This window comes from Polypterus senegalus, chromosome 2 (genome assembly GCF_016835505.1).
Source record: "Polypterus senegalus isolate Bchr_013 chromosome 2, ASM1683550v1, whole genome shotgun sequence".
Classification (NCBI taxonomy): Eukaryota; Metazoa; Chordata; class Cladistia; order Polypteriformes; family Polypteridae; genus Polypterus; species Polypterus senegalus.
The window spans coordinates 287,303,553-287,323,503 of NC_053155.1; the positions used below are offsets into that span (position 1 = coordinate 287,303,553).

General features: G+C 38.3%; 1 protein-coding gene across 3 annotated transcripts in view; it reads right to left on the reverse strand.

Moving 5' to 3' along the window:
• Positions 1 to 19,951, reverse strand: part of LOC120523965 (protocadherin Fat 4) — a 176,062-nt gene that overhangs the window by 79,753 nt on the left and 76,358 nt on the right. For all 3 annotated transcript variants that reach the window (XM_039745722.1, XM_039745721.1, XM_039745723.1), the window contains exons 7-8: positions 14,619 to 14,869; positions 2,341 to 6,669 (exon numbers count right to left, since the gene is read on the reverse strand). In XM_039745722.1, coding sequence (XP_039601656.1) covers positions 2,341 to 6,669; positions 14,619 to 14,869 — 4,580 coding nt within the window. The remainder of the gene's footprint in view (positions 1 to 2,340; positions 6,670 to 14,618; positions 14,870 to 19,951) is intronic.

The window sequence follows — 19,951 nt, forward strand, 5'->3', positions numbered from 1 at the left end:
GAGAGAATGCTGAGCTGACGTCACCAAAAAGTACTGTGCTTGCAGTGCTTAGGCAGTTTCTGCAAAGCTGAGGTTAAGAGAACTCTTATTGCTCACACCACAGAAGGAGCTGCTCCTGTGGATCGTTGTAGTGCAATTGCCATCATTCTGATTCAGCGAAAGTCAGAGGAAAAGGTCAAGAGATAAAACAATTTTAAAAATGTGTAATGGTCAATACCAAAAAAATAGAGAAAAAAAAAATGTTTTCAAACGAACAATAAAACGTTAAACAAATATCAGAATATCTTTTTCTCATCTTCGTCAGTCAAAAAAAACATTAAGGGAAATATGTTGACATTTTCACACCAAACATTAATTTAATCCAAACCTGTAGTGACCCTTTAAATCCCCTACACTGTCATTATTAGGACTGAAGTTTGAGGTCTTATATCCTATTCCTGTTAATGGTTGCCATTTTTCAGTACCGTTGTCAGGGTTGTGTTCTGTGTTTCTAGGGGTGTGGTCTCTGGGGTCGTGACTTTGATTTAATCAGCAGAACGGATAAAAGGTCAGCCGTCTGCACTGAGGTGGTTATCCAATCTACAGATAAAACCTTCTTTACCTTTATGAATTCTCTTATGATTATTTTTCGTGTCTTGCCTGGTTTTCAACTTACTGCCTGTTTATTGACTGTGATTTTTGCCTCTCATCTGGGTTTTAGTCGCTTCACTTTATATTTATCTTAGTTTGTTTTGCCTTTTGACGCATCACCCAGTTTAATTCAAGAAACTAGTTTTCTGTTTTCCTGCCATGTCAGGATTTACACAAAAGCTGACGTCAGATTAGCAAAATGGAAACGCTTGCAAGAATCCAATATGGTGTCATCAGAAAACGATAAAGGAGTTAAGACATCAATACAGTATGTGCCAAAACTGAATTCCTTGATGTCAAAACCCCCATTTTAGATGTATAGAAGTAAAAAAAAAACACTTTATAAAAGGCTTAAAAAAATCGTAAAAGAAACTAATCATAACAGTCACAGGTTTGCAGTTGACCATCCATATTACAAGCTATAAATCTATAATAATCAAGCCCTTGTAAGGTGTTCTTAACAAGATGATGAAGTTGGCTGGTGTATGCATAGTTGCTATGTGGTGTCACGTAGCTTTTACCATACAAATTTTGAAAGTCTGCAGCTACTACATGCAGGAGTGTGTGTTTTTATCAACTTGCTTCCCTTTTTCTTGCATGTGCGTTAATAAAGAATATAAGTTTGCACATTTTAACAGTGATGAATTACTGGTATCAGTACTTTGGATGTGACTCCAAGTCTGAGTACAAATCAGTAAAAAGAGTGCTGTTTATAATTGTGAAAGAAGAGTGAAAAAGGACAAAGGTTTTCTGGCTGTGGATCGATCAAACCACATTATTTCTGTACCTCAACCCCATGCATTTAGTGAGGTGAGAAGTAAAATGCACAGCAGCATTCCAATCGTGCCTTTGGATAGTTTGTGTGCTTTTCAAATGCTTCATCATTAATTTCGAAGAGAAGGTAGTTATGGTTCCCAAGTGAGCTTATTTCAGTTTTGGTATAGCTAATGTTAATTTGTCTTTATGTCCACTGTTCAGATAATCTGAGTGAGATGCAAAAGGCCAAACCCATTTTCCCAATTTAAAGATATTGTGTTCAAACAGTAGTATGGACTGCACCAGATAAGCAGCTGAGATTCTTGGTGAATCTGGAAATCCTGCTTTGAGGACTATAGGTGCCACAAGGCAGATTTTGTGAATTTTGCTGGATTTCTACTGACTCTCCTTGACTCAGGATTGTTTCCAAGGCTTTGAAAGGATGCTGTGTGTATGGCACATCACATACAGCTGCTGTGAGCACATCTTTTTACAAATAAAAACTGCTAAAAGCAAATATAGTAGTATACTAACAGATACAAATCTTTACAATGAATTAATTGTTGTGACACCCAGCATCTCCATTGCTATTAGCTGTTTGTACTGACGCAAGCAGTTCAGTTTTCACAATTAGCACAATGTTATAGCGAAATTGCTTTATTTAAAAATAACTCTTATTGTTATTTGAGCAGCTTAATAGCTTTTAATAACACATTTTATAATTAAACAAATTCTTGGAGCAACTGAGCGTGCTGGATTGCCTGAATTTATAGTCACATCTAAACTTTATATACTGCCAGTTGTATCAGTCATTATTGACAGTTCAGACCACCGCCAGATTACTTGGCCCACCTCTTATTTGGACAGTCAGCAGGTTTTTGTATCCCCACAATAGAAATAAAATACATTACACAGAACGATTCACTATTTTAGAGAAAATAGGAAAGGAAATACCTGTATACCCAGGTTGACAGATGCACCGAAAATCTCCTGGTACATTTAAACATTCTGTTCCATTGTAGCATAGACTGCTTTCACATTCATTTACATCCAGAGAACAATATGGCCCTGAGTACCCCACTGGGCAGTTGCAAGAGAAGCCTCCGGGATAATTTGTGCAGATTCCTCCATTTTCACAGAGCTGTCTAAGGCATTTGTCTATAGCCGACTCGCAGGTTTCTCCTTCATATCCTTTTGGACAAGAGCAGGTGAACAATCCAAGTACTCTTTGGCTCACAAAAATTATTGATGGACTTTCTAGAATAACTACCTCTGGATTTACAGAAATGTTTTTAAAGCAAGAAGCGTTGTTTTGGCAGGGTTCCGTGGAACAAGGATCACTTGTGATTAATATAATCGTACAGCTACTTTGAATTTCCAGAAAGAATTTATGAGAGCGGAGGACGGCAGCGGCAGCACTGCCCTCCACATATTGTCCATTAGTGTGTATTACTGCACATAATAAAACAGTTATATTTTCTAAAGGTTGCATGGCAAATACATTAATTGTAGAGGCTTGAATTTCAAATATAGAGTTGATGGCTTTTACTAACTTCCAGTACCTCACAGAAAGAAAGGTCTCAAAAAATGGAGTAGAAACATAAATGAGAACGCAGTTATCAATGCTATTATTAGTAAAGCCTTTATATGTTAAATAGATGCTATTATTAACAGACTGGTGTATTTTGTCATTTGCTTCAATGGTAAAATTAAATTCTGCCTCTCCATGATGTGGTAATGAAATAAGATAGCAACTTTCAGGTGATATGCTAACCATGCTGAAACCTTTACTTTTTACCCTACAGCTAAATTCATCAAGCACATCGGGGTCCTCTGGCTTGACATTTCCAATAATGCCTCCGGAGAATACCATTCCAAAATATTTCACTTCAATCTGAATGCTCCTTCCTGTTGATGGGTTGTCATTTTCATCCAAAATAGTAACATGAAGCATAGTTGTGGATGACATTGCTGGTGTCCCTGAGTCTTCTATTATGACTGGTATATGGAACTCACTTGTTTGCTCCATGTCAATAGGTTTAGCAGTGGACAACAGACCATCTGAGGAAAGACTAAAATATTCCCCTGACTTAGAGTCTGCAAGTTTGTAATGAAATGGTCCTTGGTTGGGAGACAAGTCAGCATCTGTTGCATTTAAAAGCATGACAAAGGTGGCAGCAGGTTGGTTTTCTTTCACATATGCTTTTTCAGAGGTTAAGTGGGGACCATTATCATTTATATCTGTCACCACAATAAAAACTTGGACGCAACCAGTAGCAGGAACTGTTGCATTGTCAACCGCAGCAATGGTGAGAGTATAAAAAGGCCACTGCTCTCTGTCTAGAGGACTGGCAACATAAATAACTCCATGAGAAGGGTTAATAAAAAATGAACTGTTTTTATTTCCACTTTTAATCGTGTAACGGAACTGATTCCAGTTTGTAAGAGAGTCCCAATCTTCAGCATAGACCTGAATGAGTGATGTTCCAACTGGCACATCTTCACTAATGTTAGCATGGTATGAACTGTTTTCAAATGCTGGTGCATCATTTACGTCAAGTATAGTAATAACAACAAGAGCTTCATCAGTGTTATATCCAGTAATAACACCATAATTCTTTGCAATTACATTTAACATGACACACTTATTTGCGTATCTTCTTAAATTACTGTTCACAACAATTTTGCCAGAGTGATGCTCAATGTCAAAACCAAGCATTTTGCTTTGACCGATAAATGAGTAAAACACCACTCCGTCGGCCCCTAAGTCATAGTCACTGGCAATTAAATGCCCAATCGTTGTACCCAAAGGTGATTTTTCTGATACTGTATAGTTGAACAACGCCTTACTAAATTTGGGAAAGTATTCATTAACTCCTGTAACGTGAATAAGAACTTGGGCGATGCTAAACTGGTCTTCATTTTCTACACTGGATGCCACTGCTATTAAATCAAAGGTCTGTTGCAACTCAAAGTCAAAAACCTCCAATGTAACTAGGACTCCAGTAACTGAATCAATTGCAAACAGTTCAGTATTTCCTTGCAGAAGTGAATAGTGTATTTGTGCATTTCTGTCAGAATCAAGATCGGTTGCTATTAACTGAATAACCTTGCTTCCGACTGGGGAGTTTTCAGGTATCGAAGCAATAAATTGCTCAGTGTCAAAGACAGGGACATTGTCATTAACATCCAGGACTTGTATTGTGACATTCACAACACTGCTTTTGGCTTTCCATCCAAAATCGTGGGCACTGATCTCTAAGTGGTGAGAGGGACATTTTTCAAAATCTAAACTCTGAATAAGCGTGATTATGCCAGTTCTGCTGTTTATTGCAAAAATATTCCTGCTTCCTTTCACAATCTTATACTGCAAACAGCCATTAAGACCTTCATCAGAATCACTTGCACTTGCCCTTCCTATGACAGTCCCCACACTCATATCTTCGGGCACAGAAAAAGTTAGGTTTGGAGAGGTAAACACTGGAGTAAATTTATTCTCACCTGTGACAAGAAAATGGACTTGTGTCTGAGATGAAAGGGAAGGAATAACTTTCTCTGTTGCCATCACCACCATCATATATAACATATTCAAACTGAGATTTATTGACCTTCCCACAAAAATCCATCCAGTGTCTTTTTCAACTTCAAAGAATGATGAAGCGTTTCCTCCAGACATGGAGTATTCAACTTTATGGCTATTGGAGCCATTTGCCGCTAACCTGAGGACTTTTGTGCCAATGTCCACACTGTTTGGAATAGGCATAAGAGGCCTATATGGTTGAAAAACTGGTGGGAGATCATTATAGCGAATGAATATCAGGGTTACATTTACTTCACTATAATTAGGAACATCACCAGAATCTGAAGCAACTACAGTAAAACTGTATCTGTTTCTTCTAAAATCCTGACAATTCATTGCTTGTTTTGTTATCACGTTTCCATTGAGAACATTTACTTTAAAAAATTTATTTGATGGCTTAATATAGTAGAAGATTCTTCCATTCAGTCCTATATCTGAATCTCTGGCATTTACCCTTAGGACTACCACCTCATGAACTTTCGGTTCAGGGACAACAGCCATGTATGATAACTGTGAATATACAGGAGCGTTATCATTTACATCAGAGACGTAGATAGTCACATCTGTGTTAACGCTCCATGCAGAGTCATTAGCATTTACTCTCACGATGTAGCGATCGGTTGTTTCCCGGTCTAACGGTTGTGTCACAGTGATGTAACCATCTTTCCTGCCTATTTTAAATGGCAAGTTATTTGTGCTATCAATTATCGTATAGGTACTCATACCATTGATTCCTATATCCTCATCTGTGGAAGTTATTCTTAAAACTGTACATCCAATTGGTGTATTTTCTGGAATATGCTTTAGGAAAATCTGTGAAAATCGAGGAGCATTGTCATTTTTGTCCAGAACATTTACAATCACCATAGATGTGCCTGTTTTTGGATCTTTCCCCTTATCTTTGGCTTGAATAATAAGTTTATATACTGCAATTTCCTCTCTGTCTAAAACTTTCATTGTTTTTACAACACCACTCTTGGGATCAACAGAGAAAGAGTTTTTAGTGTTTCCTCCTATAATGCTATATTCTAATGCACCATTAGCTCCAGAGTCTAAATCAACTGCTGAAACATGACACACATATATCATGGGTGAATTCTCAAACACTTCACACTGATAGACATTTTGAGTGAATACTGGAGAGTTGTCATTCACGTCCATAATGGAGATAGTCACTTTGGAATATGAAGAAAATGGTGGCAGGCCAGCATCTCTAGCTTCAACCCAAAGTTGGAACTGACCTTTGGACTCATAATCTAATGGATTCTTTACCCTTAATATTCCAGTATACTGATCTACCTGAAAGGCATCTCCAAAATTTCCTGCAGCTAGATAGTAAGAAATTGCTCCTCTCTGGCTTTTTCTCTTTGTGTATGACGTCACTCTGGCAACCACAGTATTTTCAAATTGGTCTTCAGAAAGCAGATGTTTGTAGACAAATGTGGAAACTTGAGGGAAGTCATTGCTGGTTTTGAATCTGACTGTCACAGTTGTGCTGTCTACTAAAGGTATCCGTCCATTGTCTGTGACTCGTACATTGACTGTAATATCCTCAGTTTCACTGCTGTTTTGCGAGGCAAAAATTACTCCTCTTTCTGGGTCAATGTTAAATTTATTGGCATTTGGTCCAAATAAAGAGTAGCTGAGCTTTGCATTCATTTCTGCATCACCGTCTATTGCTGTGACAGTACAGATGATTGACCCTGTTAAAAAGACAGTAACAGAAATTGATTAAAAATAGCCATGTTTAGAAATTATACCACAGTTTAATTTATTGCAATTATTAGTGTAATAGAGAGAGGATGGTTAACAATGACTACTTCAAAACTGTACGTTCCTGGTACAGCGCTGGTTTTTGCCTGTGTGGAGCTGGCATATTCTCTATGTTTATCTCTGATTTCCTCATACATGCCAATAACATACATTTTAATGGAAATTGTGACTCTTATGAGAGACTTAACTGTATGGTTGAGAGCAGCTTGCTGTGAACTTACTTTCCCTGCTTTCCCTTGTACCTGATGTCTCTCTGATATCATATTTCTCAGATATTTCCACTATAATGTAAAAAGATGGTTCTAAAATTGCTAGATGAATTTGAAATTCAAATTCATAAAATGGTTTATTGCCTCAGATGAAGAATTTACTTTTTTAGCGATGTTGCTATTAGAAGGCCAAGGCATTAAATAAAACATAACATACTAAACTTAGGAAATATGTTTTGGATATGTCAAGCAACACATATTTGTGAACTTAAACAGGTGAAATGAGTCTAATTCTCTCTGAAATTGAAACCACTTCTCCCTAGCTTAGGTCCTCCTATTCCAGCTGCTATGGTGATGTTGCACCAGACTAAAACACACCTGGGCTCCTGTCCAGTCTGGCACACTAACACTCTTGTCTTTCATGATGAAAAATTTCCAATTACTCTGAGCCATCTTTTCTCATCTTTGTCATGTCAAGACAGTAACAAACTAGGACAAATTTTTGATGACTCAGGGTTCTAGTGGCTATGGTCTAATTTTTTGCTTCATCTTTTTCCATTTTCCTTTTACCTCCAGCTGAGGTCTGTCCTTAACACATGTGGTGTTCTGCTATTTCTCCATTTACTTCCCCCCATACTTGTCTTGTTGATTACCTCCACCATTCCAAACCTGTCCCTACTCTGTACACTGCTTAGTATAAAGCTACATACGGCTACCTCCCTTCCGCGCCCCCATCTTCCTGGAAAATTATTTTTACAATTATTTCTCTCCAAAAATTAAAATTGCCATAATACTCAATTTCAGTTTATACATTACCTTTATTTTATTGTCAGAAAGCATTAGGCTGTGGGTCTGGCCACCAACCTCTATTGCCGTTTCTGCTCTTTAAATGCTTTTTTTCTCCATATGTTTTGGCAATGCCCAAGTGTCTCTTCTGATTAGTCCTTCATCTCTGACTCTATGTCTCTTCCTTTTCTACAGCTATTCCTTTCTCACCCACATCTTTCTTTTACTGGACCTCTCAGCTCTCCATCCCACCTTCAAACAATGGAGGTGTTTCTCCCAAGATATCTCTGCACCCAAGTTGTCTCCAACCTATCACTTGAAACCATCATTGTGTCTCTCTTCTCAGAACTTCTGAAAGTTGTCTTTTTATAAACTGGTTCCTCTGGTACTTTGTGCTGTGTTGATCAACAAATCTCCCTCTATCATCAGGCACTGGTTTTTGCAGTTGAGCTGGTTACGAGCTGGGTGGCCAGGGCTGAGTAACATAGACAGGATCATTTTCATAAAAACAGCCTTTTCCAACATTTTTCTTTCCTGGCCTAGATTTACATCTGCTGTCTTCCCTAATAGGCATTATAGTTCCTTGATTATTGTTATTTTTACTTTTCTCTTTATATTTGCCATTCCTTCTAGTATATTTGATTACAAAAAAGGATTAAATGAACTATTAACAACCACAAGCACCGCACATTAAGTTCACTATTTTACATTAAAGTAAACTTTAATAAGAACATTAACTGCTGTTGAATAGAGGGATGCTTAAACCTGTTACTTCATATCTTTGGTATCTTGAGGTGTTGCCCTGTTGAACTCTAAATATACTGTATTACATGACTTCTGTCGGAACAGATGGACTTTGCTTTACATAGTATTTACTTGTTCAATATTTACAATCTTAAAATCAAAAGCTGGACCCTCATCTTTGGTATCCAATAATAAAAATATCTGGGTGACAGACAGAATTGTAAGTGAAGTTTGACAACACCTGCAGTAAATGTTATTCCTACAAGTCACAGGTGGGCAAAACAATCAGTAAAATGAATTTCCTACCAAGGTGTAATTTCAAGAAATACTAATAAATAGGGAATGCAAGCAATTTGTAACATTTAGACTGCAGCGATGTTGCATTATGACACTTCGTGATTTTTGCTTGCAAAATTCAGTCTGTTTACTGACCAATAAAATAAAGTCCTTTAAGTGAAGTGTTTTGATATATAATGAAATATTGCATTTATAATAAATAACATAGGAGTTATTCATAAGAGGCAAAATGCAAATGAGCTAAAGGGTTTATTTTAAGAACAGGCAAATGTAGCAACGGTTGCTACATGGGAATAAGTTTCAACCAGAATAACAAAACCAAAAAAAAACCAAATTAGACTCAAATGAATGCAAAGATGATGCTACCTATCATGCTTTTACTAGATAATCAATTAGTATGATTATTCTTTGAAGTCTTCATTAATTGTAAGGTTCAGACACTAAGCCTAATGCAGAGATCCACTTAAACATGAACATGGACAAGTTACCAAGTTGTGTGGTTAATAGTATTTTAAGGACCTTCAAAATTCAATTTGATGTCATTTTTGGTAAATTAGGTGAACAGGATTAACGAGTTTGTTGGACTGAATGGCAAGTTCTTAGCTAATTTGTTCTAATGCTCTTAGGTGTACTGTAACCTTTTATACACGCAGATTGAAGATATTACAGTTGTGATCTTTAGTTTCAAACACAGTGAAAGGGTGTGAAGGCACCAAAAAGATCTACAAATGCAGACCAAGACATTAATGGGCCAGCCTAAAAGAGGCTCACCCCAGTCCAGCTACTCCCACAAATACTGTCTGTTGGCTTCAGATTGCACAGACCGCAAAACAAGGGAATTGGCTTTAAAACCTCAAAATACAACTCTAGTGAACTTGGTGTCACGAGCACTAAAGAGTTCGAAAGCATGTATTACAGTACAATACACTTCCAATAATGCCCACAAGACAGGGATATCACTGTCAAACCCTGGCTAGTAATAAGTGCAAATAAAAGTGGTCGGAAAAACAACAAGAGTGTCTAAATTCCAAAATATACAAAAGGCATAAGCAAAACACAAATACATCACTGTAGCTGTGGAAGACCATTTAGATTTATTGGGCCGATGGTGATCAGCAGGTGGCCCCACCTCTTGGGGACCCACCCACAAAACACATGGAGAATAACACCAAAAATAAAGAATGAAGCACATAACCGACATAAAAAGAATTAAAAAAGAACAAACGAGACATTACAAATGAACAAATGCTCTGTTCACATTTAAGTCAATACTTTGGGTTCATTTTTGCAGCGAAAAAAATAAATAAATATGAAACAGGCACCTTAAGCCTTGTCACATGACAATCAAGCACTCTGCAGACCAGTCCCGTGCCTCCAACTTCAGCTGGCATAAGAGAAAGTGGGGAAGCAGGAAATCTCTTCTGAAAACACTCGCAGGCTCCTGCAGGTGCTTTGTTTGCTGCCATTCTGATTGGCTAATGTTTGTTTTTCATCTATTCATGAAGGCAATGGCAACATGCATGTACTGTATATAAACCCCACAATTTTAAACCACATATTTTATGTTTGCTGTTTCTTCAACTTTAGTACAAACATTCTAATTTCAGTTACTGGTTGACAGTCCAACATATTTTTGCCTATGAGGATTTGATTTCAACTTTAACTTGAAAGGAAATACATTGCAATATATTGCTGAAATGAATCAAAATACTTAATATATTAAAAACATTTTTAAAAATTACAATATTATCAAATCATGACACATGTATCATTATAATATTGGATATTGTATATGACATTGTCAAATCCCTGGCAATTCAAACCACTTAAATGAATGGTGAACAAAGTTTCCCAGTGTTCACTTTGTCTCTGACCACTTTTGCACAATGCCAAGTGGGGACTGGGTGGTCTCGTGGCCTGGAACCCCTGCAGATTTTGTTTTCTTTCTCCAGCCATCTAGAGTTTTTTTTGCTTGTTTTTTCTGTCCTCCCTGTCCACTGGACCTTATTTTTATTCTATGTTAATTAGTATTATAATTTAATTTTTATATCTTTTCTTTTTTTCTTTCTTCATCCTGTAAAGCACTTTGAGCTACATCATTTGTATGAAAACATGCTATAGAAATAAATGTTGTTGTTGTTGTTGTAGTGTATAACTGGGTTTTGTAAATCAGAAATGTGTAGGAAACAAAAATTATTTGGTGCAACAAAACTTCTAAGAATGACCTCACATTTGAAGATAACAAACTTCGGCACTGATCACATTCAATTTTTCTGCAACATTTTTGTACATACCAGGTGTTCAAATGAACACACGCTGCATTAGGTATCCAAACATCCATTTACTGAACCTGTGCAGCTGACTTTGTTCTTTGTGTATTTTCTCAGATTTGAATGGAGGTGTCAGATAATAAAAATAATAATCGAAATCTGCTGCATTATATGTTGATTATGTGCCTCATTTTTCATTTTTGGTTGTGTCTATGTACAGTATATTTCAGCTGCTTTTGTTATGTTCCTTGTGTTTTTTGGGTGGTTCCCCAAGAGGCGGGGCCACCAGCCAATCACCATCAAGTACTGCACTCTGTCCTATAAATTTGGAGGGTCTTCCACAACTCCTGGTGCAGTTCATTGTAAATTAGTATGGTCAAACTATAAGACGTTTTTCAACACATTGAATAAACCAACAGCTTTTGAACAAAATTTTAAAAAACAGACAGAAGAAGGTCACTCCTAACAAAAGACATTTACAATTAGACAAAAGAGATATGTTTAAAAAACACTAACATGAACAATGCAAATAATCTCCTTGCCACGTTATGTGATTCTGAAGCTGTATATCTGACGCTTAAATAAAGCAGCATAAAGAAGGACGCCTCACGCCTGCACAAACTGGGGAGGAATACAGGCTCTATTGTAGGTATGGAGCTGGACAGTTTGACAACCGTGGCAGAGCAATGGGAGCTGAGCAGGCTTCTGCCAATCATGGAGAATCCACTGAATCCACTAAACAGTATCAGCTCCAGACAGAGGAGCAGCTTCAGTGACAAGACTGCTGTCACTGTCCTGCTCCACTGACAGACTGAGGAGATCATTCCTCCCCCACACTATGCGACTCTTCAATTCCACCCAGGGGGGTAAACATTACCATTATAAAAAGTTATTGTCTGTTTTACCTGCATTTTTTTCACTCTTTAATTTAATATTGTTTATTTTTATCAGTATGCTGCTGCTGGAGTATGTGAATTTCCCCTTGGGATTGATAAAGTATCTATCTATCTATCTATCTATCTATCTATCTATCTATCTATCTATCTATCTATCTATCTATCTATCTATCTATCTATCTATCAATCTAAATGTAACTTTTTAAACGTTGTGAACATCAGGGGTCTTTGTTGCCCCGTTAGACCCAACAGACATACGCTGACACCGGGTAAAAGCACTAACAAGTATTCTTTTTCTTTTTTCCTTCTATAGTGCTTACAAAGCACCCTAGCCACAGCAAATACAAATAAATCAAAACAGAAACACAATACTTTTCCTCCTCTCCTTGCAGCAGCTCTGTCACGCTCCCTCCCAACTCCAGCTTTGCTTGCTGGGATCCCATCCGTCCTTTAAATAGTCTAATAAAGAACAGGGATTTTCTTCAGCCTGTACTGAAAGAATATGTCCCCAGGTTCTTTAACAGCTCCTCCTGGTGGCACCCACGGCAACCAGCAGGGCTGTTTTTCCGAACTCCATGTCCCAAAGTGCCCTGCAGGAATCTGGGGTACCACTGCACTCCAGGGAAGCTGCCATCTAGCATCTTAGGGGAAGCAGAGTCGGCAAGTAGCTGCCTTCCTCCATCTTTCTATTCAAGGGTCGTCCATCACAACGTGCACACTATTTCATTTTCATAAAATATTTTTACTTGAACACGGTAAGAGTCATACTGCTCTTATATGAAAAAAATATAAGATTCTTGTACAAAAAATGCAAAATGCATTGGTATCTCATAATAGTATTAGAATTGGTAAATTTGTGCTATTTTCAATGGCTTCAAAAGACAATTGGGCCTCACCTTTCATTTGTGTGCAGCAAAAATGTCAGCATGTGTAAGAGTACTTTTAAACAAATATTAGGATGTATCATCTTTGAAATAGGAAATTGGTCGAAACTGAGCATAAATGATATAAACACATGAACCAATATGCAAAAAAGAGGTTTAATTGTTGTATTAAATAGGAAACAAAATCAAGTTCCAGTAATTCATTATTTGTAGCATACATAAAAATCCATTTAAAATTGCATTATTACTGTACTAACCCCTACTCTCTCTTCTTTTTCCTTTTCCGGTATCCTTTTGGTGGTGGCGCATCTACTCAAAGCAACGTGATGTACCAACAATGAAGGATAGATTAAAAGCCAGAAGTCTATATGACCATCAACATCAAGTGACTCCGTGAGAACCTTAATTACAAAGAGGACTGTTTCATTTATGTTAGGTAGAATGTCCAGAGGGGACTGGGCGGTCCCGTGGCCTGTAACCCCTGCAGATTTTATTTATTTTTTTCTCCAGCCGTCTGGAGTTTTTTTTCTTTTTTTTCTGTCCACCCTGGCCATCAGCCCTTACTCCTTTTCTATGTTAACTAATGTTGTCTTATTTTAATTTCTTATTTTGTCTTTTATTTTTCTTATCTTCAGTATGTAAAGCACTTTGAGCTACTTTTTGTATGAAAATGTGCTATATAAATAAATGTTGTTGTTTTTGTTATTAGACACAAATTATTTTATAAATCTAACACTAATTTTATAATTAACTGCATAAATAGATTGGCAATAATCACTCTTTAGGAACTGATTACCTTACAAGCTAGGAGCCACATTATTATTATTATTATTATTATTATTATTATTATTAGTAGTAGTAGTAGTAGTAGTAGTAGTAGTAGTAGTAGTAGTGATCTGCAATGAAGTGACAAAACATGAATAAAAGATTGTCTATATTTGGCAGACCAAGGTGACATAAAGCCAAAATTCATAAGGACATCTGGCTGGGACTGTCAGGGCTTCCAGGTCCTTGAAAATTGTAGCCCAAGGATAGCTTACAAATATTGTAGTTGTCCAAAAAACATAGCCCAATACCTAATGCAGCCACAGAGACAAACTGAAAAGCGGGGGGTGGCATCGATATTGAAACATCAGGTACCAACCTGCTATATCCTGACTACAGGGTCACGGGGTTCTTCTGGAGTCAATCCCAGCCAACACAGGGTGCAAGGCAGGAAACAAACCCCGGGTAGGGCGCCAGCACACCACAGGGCACACACACCTACCCACACATCAGGCACACAACAGGGACAATTTAGAATCGCCAAAGCACCTAACCTGCATGTCTTTGGACTGTGTGAGGAAACTGGAGCACCCGGAGGCATGGAGATAACATGCAAACTCCATTCTGGTAGGACCCGGGAAGCAAACCCAGGTCTCCTAACAGCAAGGCAGCAGTGCTACCACTGCGCCACTGTGCTGCCCAATAAGTACATTAGTATGCATCTTGAATAATTAAATGCATCCCATCTGACTGACCACTAATGTAAATATAATAGAGATGCTAAATTATAACCAATTAATCCTACACCATGTCTTGTAATCTTCTGAGATGGCACAGCTTTCTGAAAATCTGTTTTGTCCTGTATAGATTTGTTAATATGCCACACAGTCCTGCCCGCGATCAGGTTGATTACTTAGATTTCAGCCCATCTTAGATGGGCAGCATAGCCAGTTAAACATATACAGTATGCAGGCAGATTTATGATTTGTAGGTACAGGCATAATTATGCAAAGCCAAAACCGCCATACCTGAATAAATAGCCACTGGAACATTAGCAACATATGGACTGTTCAAAAACTGGGGTCTCATGTCATTAACATCCTCAACTGTTACATACACTACAGCTGAGCTACAAAGTGGCTGGGGGACACTCATGTCACAAGCCTTAACAGTCAAGGTGTAATTGGCTTGGGTCTCTCTATCTAATTCTCTTGTTGTGATGATGTCTCCGGTTGACTGGTGAATTGAAAAGGGTAAATTCATAGCTTCCAAAGAGTACCTAAAAAGAAAGAGATAACAGAATAACAATTATTAGATGGCAATTGGAATCCATCTTGTAAAGAATGAAATTTCAAATTTAAGATGGCTTCAAATTTAAAATTTCTCTTGACAAGTTTATATGCGCTAAGTTGGTTTCCCCTTCACATGCCCACACAGGCTTACAGTATCTGTAGCTGTTTAGCATCTTGTGAGGTGGGATAATGAAATACATCAAATTTAAGGCACCTCAATCTAAAGTTAAGAAACATAAAAAAGTGCATCTGAAATTGGAAGCAAAATGTTAGTTAAATACTAATAATAAATTCACTTTTACTAGGTTTCTTGTGCCTGTAGCAAAACATACTAAAAAGTTTACAATTAAACTGCTAGCCCAATGAGGCAGATTTTAAGGAGCCAGAGGTTACATATTATTTCTATTTCCTGTGTCTAACTGGGAGGCCCAGATATTGTACAGAGACCACCTTTAAAGACTGCCTTCTAGCCTTTGGCAAGCCTTTTCCATTCTTTACCGTTTTCTTTGTTTTGTCAGATTTTCTATTATGTCCATGGTTAGTCTCGGACATTTCAAGTTACAGCTCATAATAATCATAAAAACTGGAAAAAGAACTTAACACTGTCACACACGCGCGGGTAGGACGCAGCTGACCATGTCAACAGCGCATGATAATTCACAGAAAATGGGTTTGGAACAGAGTACTAACACCTTTCTCTTTTATTCATCAGAAAAACAGACGAGTAAGAAAACCTTTTCAAAGACCTGCAGACGATTTCCCTTCTGTGTGTACAACAACCGCTACCTCCCTCCTGTCTCGTTCTGATGACATCACTTCTGGTTCCATGTTTCCACATCATCTCTGGCGCTTCCTGGACTTTCCCATCATACCCATTGTACACAATTTCCTGTCCGTCCCTTATATAAATTTAGCTATTTCACCAATTCCTTTGTCCTTGTTGTGATTCAGTTTCTTTGAATGTACAAGTCTGAGCAAGACTACGGGACATTTCACTACATGGGGAAGACAAAACCCCAAAACTTCTTGAGCCTGTTGTCTTTCTTATATCTTCACAATGCCAAAAAGTCAAATTAACTTTGGTTTGAAATTCACTTCATAATTAAATATATTCATGAAAGTCTGAATCAATTTCTTACAATAATGCTTATTTTAACCAGTGTGAAACATCAGCAAACAGGAAAAGGAACAGAATTTCAGAAACAGCAAACTGCATGTCTGTTATGTGAGTTCATCCAATTTTGAGAGCTGCTGATTCCAATGCAGAGTTGCAGAGGTCCAGAACCTTAATTATTAGCAATAAGGTACAAAGCAGAAATTAACCTTGAATATGATGTCAGCTCCTTACACTCACACTGCCATAGCAGACCATCACTTAAACATAGAAACCCACATTGACATGGAGAGGATGTGCAAACACCACACAGAATGTAAGCCGCCTGTAGATGTGGTTTAGGTAAATTGAACAATAAAAAATAAAAAGTCCACAATGAATAATTAATTTATTCATAAATATTCTTTTCCAGAATCAGGACTCAACCTGAAGAGTTAGCCAATACATGTCAAGGCACATTCATACTCATTCATAATTAGTCATTTTAAAGCGGCAGCTTAATCTAACCCACATGCTCTTTAGATTCTGACTGGAAAACCAGTGCACCGCAAGGAACCCCCAAAGAGACCACAGCGAGAAAACACAAAGTGCATACAGACATGACTGGGCCAGGATTTAAACTCGGACTCCCAGAGCTCTGCAGCAGCTGCTTTAACCACTACACTGACAGATCTCTCTAGGCACTGATTTCAAGGGTAATTCATTTATTTATTTATGTGTTCATGTATTGGAGTTGGTGTGGGAGTTCTATTAGATCAGTATGGAAAATGTGCATCCGATGTGCTGCTTTTTTGCATTTGTGTGACGAGCAGTTGGACAGCTGTCATGGCCAGTCACTTCAGTGGAAAAAGAAAGAAAGAAATAGTTCGGGATCCCGGTTGACAACCCCCCAAGGCAGACATGTGGTCCAGTCCCACCCTCCAGAAATGACCTATCTGCCAGAGCCAGGTGTTACGTGGGCGACCCCTTAGCCTGGTCCAGCCACTCGGGTCTCTAACAATGAGGATCCTACAAGCTGGATCACCCTCGGGGAATCACACCATATGGGCGTAGTGCCGTAACTGACGCTCCCTCACAATGCAGGTAATGTGCATCATTCGGGACTCCATGAGCAACTGCTCATTTGATACAAAGTCAAACCAACAGTATCCAAGAACTTTCCATAGAGACATAGTACCTAAGGAGTCCTGAGACACAAGTCTTGCCAAATAGCACACCCTTATTTAAGTGGGGAAGTGTTTTTCTTTTGCTCCCTACTACACAACACAGCACAGAAAGTACCAAATAATGACACACAGTACTTTTTCTCTCTCTCTTCTTCGCCTCTACTCCTCCTCACAAGTTTTGTCCTTCACCTCTGGCTCATTGACTGGTGGTAAGGCGACTCCTTTTATAATGTACCCGGAAGTGGTCCAGGTGCTTCTTGCCCTTCTTCCACCTGCCACACTCTACGTGTGGCAGAAGTGGTTCCTCCAACGACTCAGCTGCATCTGCAGTACCCCCTGGCGGCACCCACAGATCCCCCCAGGACTGCTCGAACCTACAACTCCCATCATGCCCTGAGGGGATCTGTGGTGCTGTAGCAACCCAGGGGGGCTGCCGTCTAGTGTCTTGGGGACGATAATGACTCCAACATGGTCTTTCTCTTAGTCCTTCCACCTGGCCGGGATGGCCCTGGTCAGCCGTCACAATTAGTACAAGTGATTTAACTGACTGACTCTGTAAAATGTCTTTAAAGTACTAATAAGATAAGCAGAAGAATTGTATGTGCTCCTGAAAGATGAAACCTTTTTCAGAGATAAAAAAACCTGTTTTATGAACTCCAAAAAGATTAAGATAGCCATCCATGAGCTGTCTTTGGGCTAGAAAAACTAATAAAATAAGCTGTATAAAGTCAGACATGAGCTGTCAAGGTAGAGAGCTGAAGAAAGACCTGACCAGAGAGAAGGAGACTCTGTATGAGCTAGAAGGTTAAGGACCACCTGAGAGACTGAATATCTAAAATAATCAGGTTATATGTTTTGGAAAGCCACATTCTATTTACTTTTGTTTAAGGCACCAACTATAATATATAAAGATTAAAAATTATTAAGCTTGCTTTCCAGCATGTACATTTTACCTCCAAGGGGTGTGAAAACAAGTTCTTTTCTCAGCTTGGTCAGTCAAAAGGGAGGGAGAGAAAATAATCCTAAGAAATAAGCTACAATGACATTTATACCGGGATGATGTCTGAAGGGAGTGAACTGTAGTCCTGGATGCAAGTGGATTTGCAACTGTAAACTGTGTATCGCTAAAGGTTGGTAAGTGTAAGAAGAGACAAGGAAGAGTAGCAGCAGAGGTGTACCATATAATTGTAGCCTACAGAAAAGAATGTGTGCATTTGATAAAAAGGAATTTATGTTTTATAGAAAGGTGTCCCCATAAGCCTATTTACCAGTAAAAAAATGGTTTTGTGAGAGAGTGAGCAGAGACATTTGATTTTATTTTGTAATAAAGCACATGTCTACAGCAGTAGTGCTAAAATGATAACAAGTTTGCAGTGTTGAACACATTCAATCCTCCATTTCAAAATGATTACCACCAAAGATGCACACTTGCTTCTAACCCTCCCAATCGAAAATGAGCTTGTGCTAAGATCAATCTAGCCTTTGCACTCCTGAATCTGGGTGTAGACTGGTCACACAAGCAATCTGAGGATCTAGGCATTTTCTTTAACTCGGTGAGGTCACTGGTACACTTCCATGTTATTTGTGGAGTGGTGACTTCACTGCACTGCAACAAGCTTGCATGGCAGGTTCCATTAACAAAGTTTTACATGAATATGATTTAATATGACTTATAATCATCAATGCAGTGGTGAGTAGTACTGCATCACAGCTCCAGAAACCAGGCTTCAGTTCCTTGTCAGTGTGAATTTTGCACACACTCCTAAATGTCTGCATGTTTTTTCTTTTTTTCCAGTACTCAGTTTCTCTGCTGTCCCAATAACATTCCTGTTAGTCTGCAGTTTTAAATAAGGCTGGCATAAGTGAGCGTGGGTTTATGTGCTAGTGTGCTTAGTGCTTGATGCTTCTAGGATAGACTCTGCCAACCTGTTTGTCCTGTAACGAAATGAGTTTGTTCAGAAACTGAATAAATTAATTATGAATCTTGGTAACCCTGGAGTGAACAAAGCAGACCCAGAAGATAAATTAATAAATGTAGAATCTCATAAATGACCATTTATCTTCTGGAATAAACAAATTCAAACAGCTGGTGGTGATACAGTGGTACTACTGCTGCCTCAAAGCACCTTGAAATCAAATCCCATAAGTCTGTGTTAAGTTTTTATTTTATCCTTGTGTCTGTATGGGTTTTTCTGGAGGTGCTCTGATTTACATCTTAAATAGGTGCATGTTAGTTAACGAGTGATGCTGTTTTGTCCCTGTGAGTATGTGGGCGTGAGTCTGCTCTGCCATGGACAGGTGCCCCCTTTACAACTGCTTCCAGATAATGGTGCTCCCTCCTGTTTTTGAGATTTTATATTATGTATCAACTAGGTTTGTGTTGGGTTATAATTTATTTTTTGTGTGACTAATTTCCTGATTAAAATGGCATGCAGGGAAATAGGTCACTCTAAAAATAAATTTAAACACAATATATCACAAAAATGAGGGGTACATCATTTTATTAATGTCCTATTTTTTAAATAGCCATTTTAGGATCATAATGGAAATGGGATCTGTAATTTCATTCATCCATTTCCACTGACTATTTCTTGTTATAGGGCACAGAAAGCTGTTGCTTAACCCTACATCAATTAGCACAAAGTAAGAGTGATAACCTGATGGGTTGCCATTCTATGACAGGGCACAGTCATATGCATACCCACATTAAATGGTTATGAATCGAGTGCACTCCAATAGCAATGAGGGTGAAGGCCTCCAAAACCATCTACAATAAAGGCCTACCACAG